General features: G+C 43.4%; 1 protein-coding gene across 1 annotated transcript in view; it reads right to left on the bottom strand.

Annotated features, from left to right (window-relative positions):
- Positions 1-24370, bottom strand: part of SLX4IP (SLX4 interacting protein) — a 137928-nt gene that overhangs the window by 97349 nt on the left and 16209 nt on the right. Inside the window, exon 3 of the mRNA XM_063444022.1 lies at positions 23486-23535. Coding sequence (XP_063300092.1) covers positions 23486-23509 — 24 coding nt within the window. The 5' untranslated portion in view covers positions 23510-23535. The remainder of the gene's footprint in view (positions 1-23485; positions 23536-24370) is intronic.

The raw sequence follows: 24370 nt of genomic DNA, 5'->3' as shown, positions 1-24370 counted from the left end.
AATTTTCCACAGTTTCTAGTCAAGAAAAGATGCATGTCCCATGCTTAGATGTCACAGAATGTAGAAAAAGAAGGTACGTACAATAGACTCATCTTCTGAATTGAGCAGGCTTAACCCCTTAAGGACACATGACATGTCTGACATGTCATGATTCCCTTTTATTCCAGAAGTTTGGTCCTTAAGGGGTTAAAGGACCACTATAGGCACCCACAGGGCCGGTGCAAGGATTTTTGCCGCCCTAGGCAAAAGTAAAGTTTGCCGCCCCCCCCCCCCCCCATATGACATCACAATGCCCCATGTTAACTAACGCAAGTGCTGCAGTGCCGCCGTGTTTACATTAAAAGGCCTGCAGGGACAGGCTATAGACACCAGAACCACTACATTAAGCTGCAGTGGTTCTGGGGACTAAAGTGTCCCTTTAATGTGAGGTAAATTAGAGATTAGTGCCACGAATAATATACTAGATTGCCTACTTACAATCAGATGAGGATGATGATGGGCTCTAGCTGCAGTCTGGCTCCACTCGTCTAGTGTATAACAGGCTCTCTGGAGGCTGTTTGTGTTCTGGGAGAACGGAAAGCAGCTCCATTTTTTTAAAGGCCCTTTACACAGCTCATGGTCTGGGCCCCAGGGTCCACCTTCATGTTCCACCAAATAGTTTGTTCACAGGAGTAGGGGATGTCCTGATATGTGTGTAAGGAATGCATTGTGTGAATCTGTGTTTGTATGTGTAAGGGCTGCAATGTGTGTTTCTGTGTATGTACGGGATGCAGTGTGTGCGTCTGTAAGGGGTGCATTGAGTGTGTGTAAGGAATGCATTGTGTGTTTCTGTGTGTGTAAGGGATGCATTGTATGTAAGGGTTGAATTGCTTGTGTGTGTGTGTCTGTGTGTGTAATGCATTGTGTGTTTTTCTGTGTGCAAGGGGTGCATTGTGTGTGTGTGATGGACGTCGATCTCTCCCTCCTCCCTTGTCACTCTCTTCTCCCCCTCTCCCTCCCTCGTCACTCTCTTCTCTCTCCCCCCTTGTCCCTCTCTTCTCTCCCCCCCTTGTCCCTCTCTTCTCTACCCCCCTTGTCCCTCTCTTCTCTCCCCCCCTTGTCCCTCTCTTCTCTCCCCCCCTTGTCCCTCTCTTCTCTCCCCCCCTTGTCCCTCTCTTCTCCACCCTCTTGTCCCTCTCTTCTCCACCCTCTTGTCCCTCTCTTCTCCCCCCTCCCTTGTCACTCTCTTCTCCCCTGCGTGTCCCTCTCTTCTCCCCCCTCCCTTGTCACTCTCTTCTCCCCTCCCCACTCTCATTCCCCCTCCTAACCCCGTCAATTCCACTCCCTGTCAATTACTTCCCCCCACCTTGTCAATTTATTTCCCCTCCCTTTCAATTTATTCCCCCACCCTGCCTGTCCATTTATTCCCCCACCCTCCCTGTCCATGTATCCCCCCCTCCCTGTCCACCCTTCCCCTCCCTCCCTGTCCACTTATCCCCCCCCTCCCTGTCCATTTATTCCCCCCCCCCCTGTCCATTTATTCTCCCTGTCCATTTATTCCCCCCCCCTCCCTGTCCATTTATTCCCCCCCTCCCTGTCCATTTATTCTCCCTGTCCATTTATTCCCCCCCCTCCCTCTCCATTTATTTCCCCCCTCCTTCCCTCTCCATTTATTTCTCCCCCCTCCCTCTCCATTTATTTCTCCTCCCCCCCACTCTCTCTCCATTTATTTCCCCCCCCTCCCTCCCTCTCCATTTATTCCCCCCCCTCCCTCTCCATTTATTTCCCCCCCCTCCCTCCCTCTCCATTTATTCCCCCCCCCTCCCTCTCCATTTATTTCCCCCCCCTCCCTCCCTCTCCATTTATTTCCCCCCCCTCCCTCCCTCTCCATTTATTTCCCCCCTCCCTCCTTCTCCATTTATTTCTCTCCCCCCCACTCTCTCTCCATTTATTTCCCCCCCCTCCCTCCCTCTCCATTTATTCCCCCCCCCCTCCCTCTCCATTTGTTTCCCCCCTCCCTCCCTCTCCATTTGTTTCCCCCCTCCCTCCCTCTCCATTTGTTTCCCCCCTCCCTCTCCATTTATTTCTCCTCCCCCCCACTCTCTCTCCATTTATTCCCCCCCTCCCTCTCCATTTATTCCCCCCCTCCCCATTTATTCCCCCTCCCTCCCTCTCCATTTATTCCCCCTCCCTCCCTCTCCATTTATTCCCCCTCCCTCCCTCTCCATTTATTCCCCCTCCCTCCCTCTCCATTTATTTCCCCCCCCTCCCTCTCCATTTATTTCCCCCCTCCCTCCCTCTCCATTTATTCCCCCCCCCTCCCTCTCCATTTATTTCCCCCCCCCTCCCTCCCTCCCTCTCCATTTGTTTCCCCCCTCCCTCCCTCTCCATTTGTTTCCCCCCTCCCTCCCTCTCCATTTGTTTCCCCCCTCCCTCTCCATTTATTTCTCCTCCCCCCCACTCTCTCTCCATTTATTCCCCCCCCTCCCTCCCTCTCCATTTATTCCCCCCCCCTCCCTCCCTCTCCATTTATTCCCCCTCCCTCTCCATTTATTTCCCCCCCCCTCCCTCTCCATTTATTTCCCCCCTCCCTCCCTCTCCATTTATTTCCCCCCCCCTCCCTCCCTCTCCATTTATTTCCCCCCCCCTCCCTCTCCATTTATTTCCCCCCTCCCTCCCTCTCCATTTATTTCCCCCCCCCTCCCTCCCTCTCCATTTATTTCCCCCCCCTCCCTCCCTCCCTCTCCATTTATTTCCCCCCTCCCTCCCTCTCCATTTATTTCTCTCCCCTCCCTTTATTCCCCCCCCCTCCCTCCCTCTCCATTTATTTCTTCCCCCCCCCCCCTTTATTCCCCCCACCCTCCCCTACCTATGTTGTAGCGTGGCCGAGCTCTGTACTGTCTGCGGGTACAGGGAGCATTTGTTTCCTGTACCCGGCCGGACTAAAAGGAAGTGAACACTCAGTGTTCACTTCCTGTTAGTCCGTCCGGGTACAGGAGACAAATGCTCCCTGTACCGGCGGATCATACAGGGCTGGCCACGCTACAGTGAGGGAGTGACAGGAGGGAGCGCTGAGCGCTTCCCTCCTGTCAGCTCCTCTCTTCATGCTGCGCCCGGGCGGTGCGCCCTCATGGACGCACCAGCCCGGGCGAAGCTGCAGCTGCCTGAGGCTCTCTGCAGAGCGCTCGGGCGGCTGCAGCATTAGGGGGGCCGGCGCTCCTGGCGGCGCCCCTTCCTAAGGGGCGCCCTAGGCGGCTGCCTAGTCCTCCTTAATGGTAGCGCCGGCCCTGGGCACCCAGACCACTTCAGCTCAATGAAGTGGTCTAGGTGCCAGGTCCATCTAGGGTAAACCCTACAGCTGTAAACATAGCAGTTTCAGAGAAACTGCTATGTTTACATTAGGGTTAATCCAGCCTCTAGTGGCTGTCTCATTGACAGCCGCTAGAGGCGCTTCTCACTGTGAAAATCACAGTGAGAAGACGCTGGACGTCCATAGGAAAGAATTGAAAAATGCATTCCTATGCACTGATTGAATGCACGCGCAGCTCTTGCCGCGCATTCACATTCGGCGGATGACTTCAGAAGAGGGAGGAGAGCCCCCAGCGCCAATGAGCCCGGCGCTGGAGAAAGTTAAGTGTTTAACCCCTTAACCCCTCTTGAGCCCGGCGGGGTGGACCTATTAACACTATAGTTCCAGGAAAACAAAGTATGTTTTCCTGGCACTATAGTGGTCCTTTAAGTTGCCAGGAACATTTCCATGCAAGCTAAGGACAAGTGACATGTCAACAGTGATATTAAATCTAAATAATATACTAAGCAAAAGGGAAACGTAGTGCCCATTTCCTGGGTGGGGCTGAATGACCTTACAAGTTCACAAAGAAAATAATTAATCAGAAATTCCTGAAAGTCCTTTCCACGAATAACAATAATGTTTATATACTTTGTATGGGCATGCTTCTATTGACCTGTGGTAGATTTAACAGCTAGATGCTTATGTTTCCTTCTAACAGTCTTTGTACTTGTAGGGCATTCGTCTGTTGTTTGGGAGCCCGATGTAATGGTCCCATCTACTCTGACAGGCTCTTTCACAGCTTTCTGGTGCTAGAGCCATGGCCATGTCTAAAGCTCCATTTACAAAAAAACATGGATGAAGCGGTCTGTAAATGCCATCAGCTTAAGCAGCAGTTCTAGTCATATTGACGTAGTGGTGGAATGGTTGTCCAGTGCTGAACTACACGTCCCATATATCCCTGTTGAGCAGCAATTTAAGGAATCTGCTCAACTCCAATTGATAACAGCTGTCAGATGTCACCTACTTGCTAGTGTGGACCGAGCTTACCACAGGAAGCTGCAACAAATGCACAAACTTTAAAAATGAGAATCTATTTTATTTTTATTTATTAAATTCTTCAGTTCATTATGCATCGCATGATGCGTTATAACACAGCATACACCCAATACTGGGGAGTCCCTACATGCATTGTTTGTAGACTAAACATGGAATCAAACACACTTTACTGTATTACACAAGTCACTGTGATTTTCTTCAAAATGTTGTTTACAGTCGGCAGTGACACAATTAAGGTGACTCATTGTGGGAAAACAACCACTTCTGGAAGGTCAAAACTGCTACAAAGTTCAGTGTAAGGGTTATGATTCATACCGTAAAGCAAAATTATAAGGTACACCAACATTCTTGGGATTAAATGAAAGCACATACTGTAAACAGGTAGATAATAAAGGACATCTTCTCCCAGGAATTATGTACACACTGAACATTCTTCCAGTGATACCATATGAGCATTCACCAGCTGTGAATTGTTATACGGTAATTGCATAGCAGAATTTTTACATTGTATGCCAGGCTGTGCCTGGGCAACCTCCGACACAATGCATACCTCTATATCAACTTGCTTTCCCGAAGTAGAATGTAATCATTTTGAAATCCTTGGGCTATCTGGTCAAGTCAAGGTAGGAACTTACCCTAGCCGTTCGAGTTCCATCACATAGCAGGTAGCTTTAGATATGTTTTGCCTATAAATCATATAGTTACAATATAACTCTTAGTTCCGTGCTAGTATACTTGGGAGCTAATTTTAAAATGAATCGGTCATTCAGAAAAACATGTCAGGATTGTCTCTAGAAAGGCTCTTAAAATATATACAGTATGTTAATCAACAGTAAATGTATAGCTTCAAAAAAATAGATTTATTTTTGAAAAATAAAAGTGGGTGAATGCACACAATTTAAAATGAAAGAATTAAAAAAAGATTTAAAGTGAAGATTTTACGTGCTTGAATACCATACTGAAATACAATTTTTGAACATGAATTTTTTTGAATGGTGGTCATGCAAATTAAAAATTAATTATAGTATAGTATCTGAAGGAAAAAAAAAAATCAAATGGTTTAATCAATGTTGGGATCCTGTGTGCTAATCCATAGTACCACAACTTTCCTTTGCTCAGCTACCATACTAAAGAGCTGACAATGAGGGTGTCTGGTTCACCAGCTTAAGGTAAGAAACCCCAGCTCTAAAAACAACTTAATTGAGATGAAGGTGATGAGTCCTTTTAACTATACATAATCTGTATACAATAATAATTAAATCCATACAAAACTAAAGTGTGATCCAACCTCTTTATAGAACACAATAAACATGAAAACTGGGGTAGGGAGCATTATTTTGTAGCACTGTCAGTTTAAGGATTCCCGTATACATTGGCTCAGTAATGTGCCCAGGCTCCCTGTGGGCACTCAAGTCTGGTTTGAAGGTATAGTCCACAATGCACTTCACCAGAAGAAACCATTCTCTCAAAAGGATATATTACAGAGCAGCATTAAGCTCAGTAACAAGTGAGTCCGACCACAAATCCTCACTACCACCAATTATCTGTTAGCTGAGAGAACTCTGAGTGTAAAATGTCTTTTTTCTTACATATATGTTTTGTGTCATTATGGAATGTAAAACCAGCACATGATATTGAGAAGCGGCGTGCAATATTGGCATTAAATACAATGTAATTTTTCCATGATGATTACAATTTAACCATGATGAGAACCATTTTTTTGTCACTTGTGTTATCAAGGTTATTCAAAGTGTTCATAGGAATCTTTTCTTTACATTTTAGTGAATAACTGTATGTAGCATTATAATAAAGATTATCCGGGTTTCCTATTAAGTTCACAATATTATAATGATTTTTATCCTGTGACCCATAACCTTAGTCTTAATTGACCTTCTGTAAAGAAAATCCCAGATGACTTGTTTGACTGATAGGACCAGGAGCTGACAGGTGCCTCTCCTTCTGAACACAATTTGGATCAAATTATACCAGTCACATGTCTCGCTTTTGTGCTTAACAGCTATGAACTAACTACTACTCATGACAAAAGTGTGTATAACAGTTTGTATAAAATCTGGCTTTGTTGATCTTGTCAGAGAGCTGGTCATATATAAATCTGCTATGGCAAGTTAGCAATTATACTTACACAATATACACTTGTATACAAAAAATCCCGCCAGAAATCCAGCACCCAGAGACTGTACACCAGCCAAAGGAAGGCGGTCCGGCCTGATAGACCCCCCCCCCCAAAAAAAAAAAAACAGAGCATCTACAAGCACATCAAAGATGGCTCCCAAAGATGAACTGCTAGGACAATGCCTCAACAACAGAGGATGCAGAAAAGGATCAGTAACCATGGCCAGGCAAACCTCTACATGGGATGTACCACCAGCAGAGAGAGAATGTGGCTCACATTACAAAATCCTACCAGTGGTTGGAAAAGGCAGGACTGAGGCACTAATCCTAGCAGCACAGGAACATGCACTCAGCACTAAATCCATATTAGTGGGATCTACCACACCAGGCTGGACCCAAGGTGCAGACTGTGCAAAGAGGCCCCTGAGAAAGTCCAGCACATTGTAGCCAGGTGCAAGATGTTAGCAGGAACAGCATACACATGTGACACAAACAAATTGGTGGGATTGTGTACCAAAACATCTGCACAGAATATGGGCTGGAACTAACCAAGTCCAGTTGGGAGATGCCACAAAGGGTAGTTGAGAATGACAAATTCTGTGGGATTTTCAGATCCAGAAAACAAGCAAGTATTGGCCAACCAACCTGACATTGTGGTGGTAGACAAGGAACAGAAGACTGTGGTAGTGGTGGATGTGGCAATACCCACTGACCATAATATTAGGAAGAAGGAACACGAGAAAATGGACAAATAACAAGGACTGAAAGAAGAGCTAGGAATGATGTGGAAAGTGAAGGCAGTAGTAATCCCAGTTGTAATAGGAGCACTCGGGTCTGTGACCCCCAAGTTGGGGGAGTTGCTTCAACAGATTCCAGGTGGGATACTGTGCAGAAACCTCAGACTCCCAGGTCTCTGGTAGAGGATCCTAAAATGAGGAATATATACCACCCAGGATGGGTGAGAAAAATAAATATGTATATACACACAAACATACATACACACACACGCGTACACTAGGCCAATCACATATTATTATTATTTGCAAAGCGCCAACAGATTCCAGAGCACTGTACAATATTCCTTCCTAGTCATAACTGCCACTGGTGTGTCGCAGTGACTCACACAACCATGCACACCTGTAGCCACTCTGCTCCAGTGAATGAACTGTGAGAGCAACAGATAATGTCAACAGGGTGTTTATATAAATAGTTATAACAGGTATACAAAGGTTTCTATAGCAACCAAAACAATGGCAGCAGGGCACTTCAGTCAATTAACAAAAACAATATGCAAATATGCACAATAAAAATAAACAATAGAACTGTTTCAGCTACTGCTTTTTAACATAACAGTGGACAATGCAGTCAGCACTAGGATCTTAACTGGACAATCGATAAAGGGTTGAGCAGGGATTGAGGCAAAGGGATCTGACTTGGGTCAAGAAGGTGAAATGGAAAAAGCAGTCCACTGAGCGTGAACACAGCAATGAGGGGCAGAATGCAAGAGTTAATCAATACAGAGAATTCACAGCTGGAAGAAAATGTATTAGCATATTGCAATACACTGACGTTCATGTACTTCTTATAAATGTTTGGCTTGTAGACCGTTTAATGGTAAGGTAAGTGTGTGTATTTTTTCTTTCATGCAAATATTTCAACCTTTGTTTGTCATTGTGCCTGCCTAAACACAAATGATGTATAGTTCAATGGTAAAAGAAAATATCTGATAAATACAGGAGTGTCTGGGTTTATTAGGCTGGTGGAGAAGACAGCTATACAGGAATAGAGGAGAAAACTGTGATAAATGAAGGAAGGAGAGGTAAACTGGAAGTATTAAATCTCAACTATAAATTGGAATCATGAACTACTAATGCCTCGTTTCCACTGAGCGGTACGGTCCGGGTCGGAACGGAATGGTCTGGTACGCTATTTTAAGTGTTTCCATTATGAAAGTGGCCCATACAACTGAACCAAAATGCACCATTCCTGGGCCCCCTTCAGATGTAGGTCCATAGGAAATGGTACGGTATGGTTAGGGCGGAGCTACTGGCGTCACACTATACAATCCATTGATTGGCGGACAGGAAAACAAGAATGCTCACGACAAATGACACGCTAGGCATTTGGTCTAAACCCCGCATGCCCCCTGGCGGTCCGACTTGCAGTGGAAAAGCTCACCTGAATAGGCTGGACCATTCTAACCCTTCCGAACTGTACTGACCCAAACCATACCGCTCAGTGGAAACGAGGCATTAGATACATGGGGAAGACTTGGATCCCAGGCAGCAATTTGGGTGTAGGAAACACAAGGTTCAATATTTTGTTCCCCGGTGCAGTGCCCTTTAATCATATAAACTGCTTCTCTTTTCCATTTAAAGATAGAACAGTAACTTCATCTTTGACATGAAAGTTATACATTTTATCACGGGTTACACTGTAATATTCCAACAAGGTCATTAGTCATCAGACGATGAAGGATAACCATTATTACCACTCGATCAAAAATAACCTTATTTTTTTTTTTTCCCTTTTCTAACAAAAGCAGAAGGAAAAGGTGGTGTAAATATGCAGTGTCACGATGAACATTATTAAGACGGTCACTCCAAATTATGTAATAACGAGGGACTAATCATATCACAAGCTTGCTTGATTCATGGGGAATGTTAATTATTACATACAGCCATTATATTGGAGTTTTAATCATAGATTTTGTATTAAACCGTTAAATTATTCCCATGTATTCCTCTGGTTTTTGTTGGGGGCCCAATACCATGATCACAGACCTCTCTATAACCATTTTATGAATGAGGATCAAGGACAAATTAAGTAAAATTTGGAGTGTTGCATTAACTAAATTCTGTTACCCGAGTTTACTTTAACTCAAATACCTGAACTGAGCACACAGTGATTAGATATTATAGACATAGGATTAGAGCTGGGACCTATAGGGTTTTGGAGGGAGATTTAATGGGTTGCATAGCAGGATTGTTTTATTGTATTACAGGTGATACTCGAAAAATTAGAATATCGTGCAAAAGTAAATTTATTTCAGTAATGCAACGTAAAAGGGGAAGTAATATATGAGATAGACACATTACATGCAAAGCGAGATAGTTCAAACCGTGATTTGTAATAAGTGCGAGGATTATGGCTTACAGCTCATGAAAACCCCAAATCCACAATCTCAGTAAATTAGAATATTACATGCAATCAATAAAACAAGGAGTGTACATAGAACAATATCGGACCTCTGAAAAGTATAAGCATGCATATGGACTCAGTATTTTGTTTGGGTCCCTTTTGCAGCAATTACTGCCTCAATGCAGCATGGCATGGAAGCTATCAGCCTGTGGCACTGCTGAGGTGTTATGGAAGACCAGGATGCTTCAATAGCAGCCTTCAGCTCTTCTGCATTGTTCGGTCTCATGTCTCTCATCTTTCTCTTGGCAATGCCCCATAGATTCTCTATGGGGATCAGGTCAGGCGAGTTTGCTGGCCAATCAAGGACAGTAATCCCAAGGTAATTGAACCAGGCTTTGGTGCTTTTGGCAGTGTGGGCAGGTGCCAAGTCCTGCTGGAAAAGGAAGTCAGCAGCCCCATAAAGCTCGTCTGCGGAAGGAAGCATGAAGTGCTCCAAAATCTCCTGGTAGACGGCTGTGTTGACCCTGAACTTAATGAAGCACAGTGGACCAACACCAGCAGATGACATGGCTCCCCAAATCAACACAGACTGTGGAAACTTCACACTGGACTTCAAGCATCTTGCAGTGTGTGCCTCTCCATTCTTCCTCCAGACTCTGGGTCCTTGGTTTCCAAATGAGATGCAAAAGTTGCTCTCATCAGACAAGAGGACTTTGGACCACTGAGCAACAGACCAGGTCTGTTTTTCTTTAGCCCAGATAAGACGCTTCTGACGTTGTTTGTTGTTCAGGAGCGGCTTGACAAGAGGAATACAACATCGGAAGCCCATGTCCAGGATCCGTCTGTGTGTGGTGGCTCTTGATGCACTGACTCCAGCCTCAGTCCACTCCTTGTGAAAGTCCCCAACACATTTGAATGGCCTTTTCCTGACAATCCTCTTCAGGCTGCAGTCATCCCTGCTGCTTATGCACCTTTTTCTTCCCCACTTTTCCCTTCCACATAACTTTTTATTAATGTGCTTTTATACAGCACTTTGGGAACATCCAACTTCCTTCACAATTACCTTTTGAGGATTCCCCTCCTTATGGAGGGTGTCAATTAGGGTTTTCTGCACAACTGTCAGATCAGCAGTCTTCCCCATGATTGTGATTCCTACTGAACCAGACTGAGAGATTATTTAAAGGTTCAGAAACCCTTTGCAGGTGTTATGGCTTACTTAGCTGATTAGAGTGGGACACTGTGAACCTAGAATATTGCACCTTTTCACAATATTCTAATTTACTGAGATTGTGGATTTGGGGTTTTCATGAGCTGTAAGCCATAATCATCGCACTTATGACAAATCACAGCTTGAACTATCTTGCTTTGCGTGTAATGCGTCTATCTCATATATTAGTTTTCCCTTTTACGTTGCATTACTGAAATAAATGAACTTTTGCGCGATATTCTAATTTTTCGAGTATCACCTGTATTACAATTTTACATTGTGTTAAAAAAAAAAAAACCTGAGAAAGAGAAAGAAACACATGGGGCGGTGGACACTAGCATATATGGTGACATTGTGAAATGCTTTTAAGTTTTGTTTTAAGTTAAGTGCAATACATTTGTAATACTTTTGTATTGCCTTTGGTCTTATTAGAGATTCTGGCATACAAGATTTATGAAAATAGAAGATCGAATATTTACAATCTGTTTTATTCTTCATTTTGCGAGAGTAATAAAAAATCCCAAAAGATCATTGCCCAGAGGCATAGGCACCCTTTGGGACTCCAGATGTTTTGGACTATACCTCCCATGATGCTTTGCCAGCATTATGGGTGCAAGAGCATTATGGGGGGGATGTAGTCCACAACATCTGCAGTGCCGAAGTTTGTCTATCCCTGGCCAAGAGCATAACACTGCCTCCGCCAGCCTGCCTCTTCCCATAGTGCATCCTGCTGAAATCTCTTCCCCAGGTAAACAACACACACACACTCAGCCATCCACCTTATCTACAAGAATATAGGATTCACTAGATCAGGCAACCTTCTTTCATTGTTCCATGGTCCACTTCTGGTACTCATGTCCCCACTGAAGGTGTTTTTGGCGGTGGACAGGAGTCATCAGGAGCACTCTGACTGGTCTGCAGCTACCCAACTCCATAATCGGCAAACTGCGATGCACTGCGTGTTCGGACACCTTTCTGTCATGGCCAGCATTATGATTTTCAGAAATCTGAGCTACAGTAGCTCTTCTGTGTGATCGGACCAGCCAGACTATCCATTGTTCCCCAAGTGTATCAATGAGCCTTGGCGCCCATGACCCTTATACTGGTAGTTCTTCCTTGCATCCCTTTTGGTAGGTACTATTCAGGGCCGGCGCGTCCATAAGGCGGCACAGGCGGCCGCCTTAGGGCGCACGGGCTCTGGGGGCGCAAAATTTCAGTGACCGGCAGGAGGGAAGCTCTCCCTCCTGCCAGCCACCATCTCGGCCCCCGGCGCGGCTGTGCTGTGCGGAGATCAGACGCGGCGAGGGAGCTCTAATCTCACCGCTCTGCTCCCTCGCGCGCTGTCTGCTGATACCGCGGGAGCCGGAATATGACGTCATATTCCGGCTCCCGCGGTATCAGCAGACAGCGTGCAAGGGAGCAGAGCGGTGAGATTAGAGCTCCCTCGCCGCGTCTGATCTCCGCACAGCACAGCCGCACGCCGCTCAGCAGGACCCCAGGGAAGGATGCATCATCCACACCAGCTCTCCAGGTAAGGAGGCTGGGTGGGAAATGTATATTTATTAAAATAATTAGTGAATGTATGTGATGTGTGTCTGTGAGTGTCTGTGTGTGTGTCTGTGATTGACAGTGTGTGTGTCTGTGAGTGTCTGTGTGTGTCTGTGAGTGTCTGTGTGTGTCTGTGAGTGTCTGTGTGTGTGTCTGTGAGTGACAGTGTGTGTGTCTGTGAGTGACAGTGTGTGTGTCTGTGAGTGTCTGTGTGTCTGTGAGTGTCTGTGTGTGTGTCTGTGAGTGACAGTGTGTGTGTCTGTGAGTGTATTTGTGTGTGTCTGTGTGTGTGTCTGTGAGTGTCTGTGTCTGTGAGTGACAGTGTGTGTGTCTGTGAGTGTCTGTGTGTGTGTATGTGAGTGACCGTGTGTGTGTGTGTCTGTGAGTGACCGTGTGTGTGTGTGTGTGTCTGTGAGTGACAGTGTGTGTGTCTGTGAGTGACAGTGTGTGTGTCTGTGAGTGTCTCTGTGTGTGTGTCTGTGAGTGACAGCGTGTGCGTCTGTGAGTGACAGCGTGTGCGTCTGTGAGTGACAGCGTGTGCGTCTGTGAGTGACAGCGTGTGCGTCTGTGAGTGACAGCGTGTGCGTCTGTGAGTGACAGCGTGTGCGTCTGTGAGTGACAGTGTGTGCATCTGTGAGTGACAGAGTGTGCGTCTGTGAGTGACAGCGTGCGTCTATGAGTGACAGCGTGTGTGAGTGAGTGCGTCTGTGTGTGTGCATGTGAGTTTAGGAGTGTGTCTGTCAGTGTATGATGAGTGTGTTTGTCAGTGTATGAGTGTGTGTCTGTCAAGTCAGTGAGAGTATGTTTGTCATTGAGTATGTGTGTGACTATCCGTGTGTCTGTCAATGAGTGTCAATGAGTCTGTGTCTGTCAGTGACGTCTGTGTGTTTGTCATTGAGCGTGTGACTGTCAGTGTGTACAGAGTGTAGCGGAGCAGAGCGCAGTACAGGAGCTTCTGTTTCCTGTACCTGGCCAGACTGACAGGAGGTGCTCACAGAGAGAGCACTCCCTGTCAGTTCGGCCGGGTACAGAAAACTGAAGCTCCTTTAGGGGATCTGCTCCGCTAGGCAATGCAACAATAGAGGTAGAAGGCACACCAGGAAGGGGAGTGTAACCACTAATGGGGTGTGGGGTGCACCAAGGGACAGGGAGGGAATGGGAGAGAAACACCAAGAGACAGGGAAAAGAGGGGGGAGGGGAGAAGAACACTAAGGGGCAGGAAGGGACCACTATTGGTCGGGGAGGGGAGCGGGGCTGGTTAAGAGGCACATAGGTGAAGATGTTTTTTTTGGGGGGGCGGAAAAATGCATCTTCGCCTATGTACCTAAAAATCCAAGCACCGGCCCTGGTACTATTCACTGCATACATGGAACACCCCAAAATACTTGCAGTTTTAGAGATGCTCAGATCCAATCATCAAGCCATCACTACATTAGCTTTGTGTAAGTCATTGAACAGAGAGGGGGAAAAAAACAAACAAACGAGGATGTACAGTGTAAAATGTACGACATGTTCTCTCTCCATTCATCCTGTCTTTTTGACAACTAATTGTGAGTGGATTTCTTTTTACTCAATCAAGCTCATGAATTTGCAAAAGGAATTATATTGTTTGTTACTTCTGACCAATCTTGGAATACTAATTAAATTTGATGCATTATGAAACTTAATGTCCCATGACATCATCAGGAAATCTGCAGTTAGTGTTGATATTAATACACATGGAACACTTAACTGGTATAATGGCAGACTGGAGGGGGGGAACCCACATGGAAACGAGAACATTTTATTGGAAAGAAAGGGAAGAGACCAGTGTTCATGGTGAAGAAGATGATGCTGCAATAAGAAGTAGGGCTTGATTGTGAAAAAGAGCTGTAGGAACCAAGGGGACTCATACAGTGGCTCCGAGAAGATGTTATCAAAATGGAGAGAGGAAGGATCTTTATTTAGACAGTGGGCACTGAAATAAAGGACAAAGTGATCATACTATTATCCTATTATGTCAATTCATTTAAAATGAGATATGCAGAAACAGGGCACGTGTGCTCTTATTATTGGCAGGCCTGCCTATCTTTCAAGACCAACCAGTAAGCACAGACCATGCAGGGAGAACTCTTTCATGGCTCTCTGATGGGTCCTTGTGCCCTGATCATAGCATAAGCCTCTCTGAGGATGTGCTCACACTATACTTGTTGGGGACAGTTCCCTTGTGTCCCCAAAAGAGGAACACCAAGGTACTTGGTTGGGACAGGACCTGAAAATCGTGACTGTCCTGCCAAAATCAGGATAGTTGGGAGGCATGATTTAACACGTGTTTGGAACCAAATAGTCTTCATGAAACTTTCACTAGATCCCCATTAAATGTAACAGATTGAAACGTCACGTTGTGATTGGTCAGAACATGCGGATATTTGCATCAAGCAGAGTGTGGCCACAAGTAATCTGTGATCACATTTGTGACACTCTGACTTCCTCATTATCCCCTACAAAACCTGATCGGTCATCTGTCTTCTTTTCAGACATAATACAGTCACTCTTTGAATATGTTTGTTGTGTGTTTTATGTGTAACTGATCTTTTGACCCTGTTAGAAGAAATAGAAAACTTTGTTCGGCTCTTTGACTTGGTTTGGGATATGAAGTGTGTGTGAAGCCCGGGTAAATATCGAGACCATCCTAATGGTAAGACACCAGGTAATTGGTAACAATAAATTGTTCACTGCTACCACAATGACAACAATGTACAACTGGAATGGGTCACTGAGCTAATTTTATCAATGAAGAATTAATTACTATGACAATACCATATGGGTCAAAACAAAAAAAACAGTAGTCTCTACAATCAATTAAGAGTGCAGGAATTAGAGCTATCCTTAATTATAGTTTAAAGGAGTTAGCGACAAAACACTGGGATCAATGAGGACAGGGATGAATCTTAGCTCTTCAGCCTACAGGGTGTCTCTAAAACAAGATAACAACTATGAGGACTGTCTAGTAGCTTACTAGAAGGCACCTTAACGCAAAGCATATATTCTAAGGTCCTTTTAGAAAGCTACGATGAAACATAGGATGAATTCTAGGAGCACTAATGGCTTACTAGAAGTCTATATTGAATCAGAAAATACATTTTAAACTGCACTAATGACTTATTAAATGGTTATATTAAAGCAGAAGGTATATTCTAGAAGCAAAGTCTACATTGAAGTAGAGAATACGTTCTAGGGATCTAGAAAAAGCTACATTGAAGCAGATGATATGTTCTAAAAGCACCAATTGCTTACTATAAGTCTACATTGAAGCAGGGGATACATTCTTCTTATACCAATGGCTTACTAGAAGTCTACATTGAAGCAGGGGATCCATTCTTGTTATACCAATGGCTTACTAGAAGTCTACATTGAAGCAGAGAACATGTTCTGAGAGCACCAATTACTTACTTGAAGTCTCTACAGAAGTAGAAGAGGTCTTCTAAAAACACCAATGGTTACCAATGGTAGACAACTACTTTGACGTTGACTGAGAATCATGGAAGTTGCAGTCGACATCAGCTACAGAGGAAAATACTAAATAGTTCTGGTTTTCTTTCAAATCAGATCTTACAAACAATGGGTTAGCAGATATTCTGTGCTGTTCTTTTATGCTTTGGGGCCCATATAAACAAACACTAACGCTTACCTCTAACAGAATTGCTACCTTGTCAGACTGTAAGAGATTTAAACATTGTATTGCAACCACTATTATGTTATTTATTTAACAACTATGTATTTTTGCTTTCACTTTTAGTTTCTTTACATTATTTATTGTGCATGTTGTGACCATTGTAGTGTGTATTGTATATTTTTTATTTGGAAAAAAAAAAAGTCAAAAATGTATACATAAAAAAAAAACAACATAGTGTTAATAAAGTGATTGATGATGATACAGAATCAAGTCTAACTTCCCACGACTCGTTAACAGTTCAAGAAGATAACGCACAATCTAAGGAACAGCAAAATAAAAAGAAATGCCAGAAAATGCCTACAATTTGAACTGGAATTGTGGAAAACCAAGCAACAAACAAGAATATTCAGGATAACGCTAGTTTTGAAAACTTTGTCAGTATCTCCAACTGTAGGTATCCTGCGGCCATCCATCTGTTGATTTAAAAAAACAAAAAACCTCCCATAATCCTCTGTAAGAGCTTATGGTAGCACACAGGCTGCTAGTAAACCAGAGAAGTTCCTTAACTATTCTTTTAATTATATTTCCTCTGTGTGCGGCTTCATTAATATCTCCAAATCCTTAGATCTGCACATTCAAACAAAAACTCACTTTATGCTTTAAGTATATTCTTGAAAGCCCATGCAGTTAGTTGAATCAAACACTATATTTTTGTGACTTGAACATGTTATTTTGAAGCAATTAACCTAAATGAATCACTTTTTTCATCTTGAAGTGGATTTGTACATTTGTACCATGCTGCCATGGTGTCTTTTATAAATCACATCTGGCATGGTTATGCAGTCAGTCCTAAGGCAAGACAGACATGTGTAGTCAGAACTTTGTAATAGCTTTGTTCTTTTAGTAAAAATGCAAAACAGTTTTTCCTGTGTCAGCTCTTCCCGTGCCATTCAGTCCAAGAAAACGTTTTGCAGCTTCTCATTCGAGGAGGAACTGCGCCCTCTGCTGGCAATCTCATTTAGGAATATGTCACCGAAAAGTGACATTCCTTCGCTAATGTAGTTTAAACCAGAAACTACAAAAGAAATGAGCTAGGAGGGGAAAACTACAATTCTTCATCTTAGCTACTTTGAATGTACAATTCCCTTGTCAATTCTCAAATATTCTTATTATAGTGAAATAAAAGAAAACACCTCCCTTGTCTCATGGTTTCTTTCTGTCCACCAGTGAATAACTTCTAATGTTTAATCGCTTACCATATTATACTCACAGTAAGAGCCCTCATTCCAAATCTATTGGAAAACTACACACAGTCCTTCGATATGGGGATGGATAGATTGTGTGATACATGGATTTTAACTTTGCTAATTTTTACTCCCTACTTCCCCCTTTCCTGAAAACAAATAGAGAAGTTAGGGGTCCTTTTATTTAGCATTAAAACATTTAAAAAATGGTTAAACGTTGAATGGAAGGATGTTGCCAAGAAAATCCAGACACTATAACCACTTCAAAGAAATTAAGCAATTACAGTGCCTATAGCGTCCCTTTAATTCTATTAACCGGAATAGGAAGTGATGTTAATGTTGTATTTGCTTTAGTGCAATAAAGCTAGCTATAGATAAACCATACTGCACCCTGGAACAATACTAAGTACTTTAACATTATGTGCTGACCTGACAGCTCACAATCTGCAGCCCAGTGGCAACAGGTGTATATCGTACCCGAGGGGAAGGCCAGCTAGATGCTCTGAGAAGGGCTATAGGCAAGCGGAGTGTTAGAGGAAGATCTGACAAGGGAGGAATGTGTGCGATGAGGCTTTTTTGTGTGTAATAGGGGCAATCTGTCTTCACTTGTCATTTTATCTGTATTAATTGATTATTAATGGTTTTCTATGTCCTATCACTGTCATGTTATGTCCTCTTGGTGTACTAACTTATTAGTACAAATGCCCCTGGTTATTTGTTCTGAACAACGCTGTGGATTAAAGGGTCCCTCCAGGCACACGCTGAAGACATGTAATTAATAGGTTTAGTTCAGGGTTTTTTGTTTGTCCACAATTGTCTTTATTTTTGTATTAAAAACCTGTAAGGGATATATATATATATTACCGCGGATCCCCGGGCTATTGCTGTTTTGTATAGTGAAAGGAGGACCAAGAGACTCCAGCTTCCACCTCCGGGAGGTCATCTCCCTCTCCCCGGTTGTCAGAAAGTTTCCGCGGGTTTCCAATACTTAGACTTTGCACAATGCTGTGGCTCACAAGAGGAACTGAGGGAGGTGAAAACTGGAGTCTCCTGGGCTTCCCCTTCGCTATACAAGCCAGCAAGCTGGGAGCTTGCACAGTACCAGTATAGTACACAGCCCCTTTTCCTACTCAACAAATTTACACTACATTCACTATACACACTTTGCATCCACAATGTAACGATCACTTACCTTTCCAGGAGGCGGCTCAGTCCTTCTGACGCTGGCCGCTCGGAACACGCCCACTTTTATGACGCGGCGCATGCGCGCCGACGTCAGAAGAAAAGTGCCGCCAAAATTCAAACGTGGCCACGCTCCTGGACCTTTTGGGGGCGTGGCTTTAAAGTTAAAGAACCCACACTATAGAAGGGCTATCGTGACACTTGTCAGGTGCCCTAGTGTGGTTCTTGTTTGAAGTCCCCTAGTGCTATTTACTACTGTTTGTCTTTTTGGTATTTGACCCTTGGCTATCTCTCAGACTATTCTGTTCTCTGGTTTCCCGTTACTTGGCTTGGATAATCGTGTGCCCGTCTTCTGTAATCCCTTGACCTCTGGCTATTCCTTTAACTATTCTCAGACGCTAGTCCAGCCACTCTAAGGTCCGATAAACGTCTTCCTCTGGGTTTCACGCTGTGTGAAGGGGTCACTGTCGTGACACACAATACACACGTCACGGCTCTCGGCTCTTCTAATGACGTGGCTGCACATAAACTAGACAGCCACGCCAACCAAAAGATTTCAAAATTACCTTTCGCGGCGGGTAGCTGCCCGGTCTCCCTCCGTTCCGGTCCCCAGTGGGTGTGACGTTCTTAGGAACGCCGGCTGCTGCGGTTCAAGATTTTATAATAAACTTACCTTCCCCCACATTAAAGATGGGGTCAGAGGTCGGAGACAGCCAATTACAGCCTAAAGAGTGGTATTTAAATCCGAATGACCTTTTTGGTCAGTGCCCTGTCGTGGTTTCGACTAGCCGGTTATCTGAGAGTGTGTTCCTAATCATGTTTTTTCTGGTATTTGACTTTTACTTTGTTTTGACTTCCCTGACTTCCCTGATTTCTGGTATCTTTGACTTCTGGCTTTCCTCATCGTTGCGTCTCATTCTGTGTCCCTGACCTAGGCGAGTATTTTATTTTGACTATTTTAAGGTACGTTAAGTCCGGCCATTCTAAGGTCCGGCTAGACGTTATCCTTAGTCTTTAGGTGTGATACAATTCTGCATGCTGGATCAACTATAATCCTGACAACACACACAGACCACTACACACACACAATACACATACACACACACACACAGACCACTACACACACAAAGACCTCTGCATCAACTCTACCCACACATTCTGCCTCCACTACACACACACACACACACACATACCTCTGCATCCACTATACACACACACTGCATCTAGTATGCACTACACACACACACACACACACTCTGCATCCACTATACACACTATTCACACACACACACACACACACACACACACACAGACCTCTGCATCCACTATACACACACACTGCATCTAGTATGCACTACACACACACACACACACACTCTGCATCCACTATACACACTATTCACACACACACACACACACTCTGCATCCACTATACACACACACACACACACACACTCTGCATCCACTATACACACACACACACACACACACACACTCTGCATCCACTATACACACACACACACACACACTCTGCATCCACTATACACACACACACACACACACTCTGCATCCACTATACACACACACACACACACACACTCTGCATCCACTATACACACACACACACACACACACTCTGCATCCACTATACACACACACACACACTCTGCATCCACTATACACACACACACACTCTGCATCCACTATACACACACACACACTCTGCATCCACTATACACACACACACACTCTGCATCCACTATACACACACACACACACACTCTGCATCCACTATACACACACACACACACACTCTGCATCCACTATACACACACACACTCTGCATCCACTATACACACACACACACACTCTGCATCCACTATACACACACACACACACTCTGCATCCACTATACACACACACACACACACACACACACACTCTGCATCCACTATACACACACACTCTGCATCCACTATACACACACACACACTCTGCATCCACTATACACACACACACACTCTGCATCCACTATACACACACACACACACACACACTCTGCATCCACTATACACACACACAAACACACTCTGCATCCACTATACACACACACACACACACTCTGCATCCACTATACACACACACACACACACTCTGCATCCACTATACACACACACACACACACTCTGCATCCACTATACACACACACACACACACTCTGCATCCACTATACACACACACACACACACTCTGCATCCACTATGCACACACACACACACACTCTGCATCCACTACACACACACACACACACTCTGCATCCACTACACACACACACACACACACTCTGCATCCACTATACACACACACACACACACACACTCTGCATCCACTATGCACACACACACACACACTCTGCATCCACTATACACACACACACTCTGCATCCACTATACACACACACACTCTGCATCCACTATACACGCACACACTCTGCATCCACTATACACGCACACACTCTGCATCCACTATACACGCACACACACTCTGCATCCACTATACACACACACACTCTGCATCCACTATACACACACGGCATCTAGTATGCACTATACACACTATACACACACACACACACTCTGCATCCACTATACACACACACTCTGCATCCACTACACACACACACACTGCATCTATTATACAAACACACAGACCTTTGTATCCACTATACACACACTGCATCTAGTATATACACACACACACACACTCTGCATCCACTACACACACACACTGCATCTATTATACAAACACACAGACCTTTGTATCCACTATACACACACTGCATCTAGTATATACACACACACACACACTCTGCATCCACTACACACACACACACTGCATCCACTACACACACACACCCCTTATGCCTGTGGGTGGACTCGAGGGTGGGCCCTGTCGGTGGGCTCCAAAATATCTGATGGCAGCCTTGTTCTCGTGTATTAGTGAGAGTACAAAACTCAGGTTTATGGAAGATTATGTACATGAGGTGGTGTCGGAAGCTGCTTGAAGCTTTGCTTTTTTCCACATTTTGCCAAAGATCTTCTCATCCTTAAGTAAAAGTTGTTCTTACTTTGTCTTATGGTATTTTCTGATTGTGTATTTGATTGTTTCATCATGCTGTGCATGAGAATACCAAACTTGAAGACCTTCAATCTTTTATGGTTTCACACATGAGCAGAGAGCCAAAATTGGTTCTGGGTTCAAACAAACAACCAAATAGCATCTATACACCTGCTGGTCCTCAGTTCAGCATAGTGAATTCATATGAGAGGCCGCCAGAATAAAACAAAACCAGGATGAAGCAGCATCTAGGACAGGGGTTAGCAACCTTCGGCACTCCAAATATTGTGGAATACATCTCCCTTGATCCTTTGCCAGCACAGAACAGCTCCAGTAAAAGGTAAATTATATGGTTATAAAACTGTTACAGTGACCAGAAGCACTTACTACACACTGCAGAGAGTTAGTATCAGTCAAAAAAAAAAAGTGCATGTCCTTTTATGTTCATTTTATGTTCATTCTGCTTTTTAATAAAAAATAAATAAAATAATAATAATAATAATAATAATAATAAATTGACAGTAAAATGCTTGAGGTTTTTTTTAAACCATAACCTTTTTTTGTTTTTATCTCACTCACTTGAACTGTAGTGATTGCCCTCAAATGTTTTTTATAAAGCCATTTTCATATTAAATTTTGCAAAAGTGTATTACATGAAAAGCATGCAGCATTACAAATGATAAACATTCAGACACAGGACTTTTCACTTTATATAACAAAACATGTTCTATCAGCTTATTACATGACTCATATAGAGCACAGTGTTTACAAATTGTCTGAAAAGATATGGATACCCATTGGAGTCGCCCGTACATATATCAAGAATTTGGCGGAAGGCCATCGAGCAGCTTTGCGAAGTTGATGGGAGAATGGAAAGAGCTTGTGTCAGAGCATACCATAAGATGTATGCATAAAAAGCAACTTATGTAACAATCCACTTACAAGCCACTTCCAGGGGGGCTCTGCGGGTCTGATTATGATCTCTCTAACACTACATAGAAGTAATCCGATAAAACAGAATGCATTATTTAAACTTTTAGAGAAAGTAAAGGGACAGTCCACTTCCCAAATAAACACAATTTAGTAGATACCCTGCTAATGAAAACATACATGCAATTAATTATGCATTTTTAATTGGGGCTTTATCAAAAAACAGCTTGCAAAAACTGAAGATCTCTTGGCTGCAGTCTTTGCGTCCCCTCCCCTTCATCCCCAACCCAGACTTTCTGTGTCTGTCCAATCACAGACTTTACAATGCAGCTCAATGAGACGTCTCTGCAAGGCAGGTGCTGCCTCTTGAGTTTAGATGCATGGAGCTAACCGAATCAGGAAGTAACAGGGTCTGTTGTCTCGTTGACAGCCAAGATGGTGTAACAACGTTTATTTATAAAAGTGTCAATTTCTATTGAAATCTGCACTTTTTGTAAAATGAAAAAGAAACACTCTTCAGACATAACACACTTCAACTGTGCTGCTGTTATACATTGCTAAACACAAATACACACACCAGTCAAGCCATAAGACTTGCTTTTCCCGCAGAAATCACAAATTTGCAGTAATGAGCAAATTTGTTAAGCTCATTTGCATATGCCTACCCAGAATCCCTTGCAGTAGTAAGAGCCATGTTAAAGTGAGATTTCTGTGGGAAAAGCAAGTCTTATGGCTTGACTGGTGTGTGTATTTGTGTTTAGCAATGTACTAACTATCCACTTACTTCAGGTGGAAGAAGTTTTCATCCACACTTTTTTCCCCACCACAACTTTGTTGCATATTTAATATATTTATATATATATGTATATATATATATATATATATATATATTTATTTAACACAGTACTAAATTAAATATTAAGACTGGATGTGATATGATCGCATTATTCAGATCTTTAAGCCAAGCACTGAATAAACAAAATGATTTTGTTCCTACTTACCTTAATAACCAGTTTGTTAGACATGAGGACAAACAATCGAATTGTAAGACCTGAAAACATCAAAAAATGAAATACAGTTATTGCCAGCAGTTTTTTTGACCTTGGTAAATACCACTGGTTTGATTTACTATAACTGCAGTGAAATAGATAGAGATGATTTTGACTCAGCAGGTGGACTTTTCAATTCCCTGGGTCAAAGGGACACAGATTGTCTGTAATGACTGTAGTTACATGGGTGTAAATCAACCCATACTATTTTGTTTAAAAGGAAAAACTAAACACAGCTTGTTCTCTCGATTTGTGAACACAAAGCTCTATACAGGGTTTATTTAATTATAAAAAAATGAAATAAACCCACAAACTAAATCATTAGAAAATGTAAGCAGAGTACTCAAGAAAGACGATAAGTGAGAAACGGGGGTGCCCTGTGTCTATTAATAGCAGGTGCTACCATAGAGGTAAATTACACAGATTACCCAAATAGGTACAATACAAGATTGCCTCCATCCCCCCACCCACCTTTTACATGGGTTGTGTCCACACACCATAACGTCCTCAAAGTCAAGCTACTTATGGAGTGACAGGTTCTTTATGATGTCACTCACTAACCGTGACATCACAGTGTGTGATGTCATCTGCTGAACTGTGTGTGCTATGAGTAACTCACACAAACACAAAGTTCAAGACTAATACATAAATCCAGATGAATAAATTGGCAAACATAAATAATGCAAAAACTATTCCAATTTTCCTGCTGGACAATCTAGTGGATTATCAGGCGGTTGAAATCTCTTTTAAAATTACATCCACAATGAGATGAATTTTACAAACAGCAGGTGACATAAATAAGGCTTTTGGGGAATACTAATGGAACTTCTAAATACC

Source organism: Pelobates fuscus, chromosome 2, assembly GCF_036172605.1.
Source record: "Pelobates fuscus isolate aPelFus1 chromosome 2, aPelFus1.pri, whole genome shotgun sequence".
Lineage (NCBI taxonomy): Eukaryota > Metazoa > Chordata > Amphibia > Anura > Pelobatidae > Pelobates > Pelobates fuscus.
Note: the sequence above shows the minus strand (reverse complement) of the source record. Positions and strands in the feature narration are given on the sequence as shown.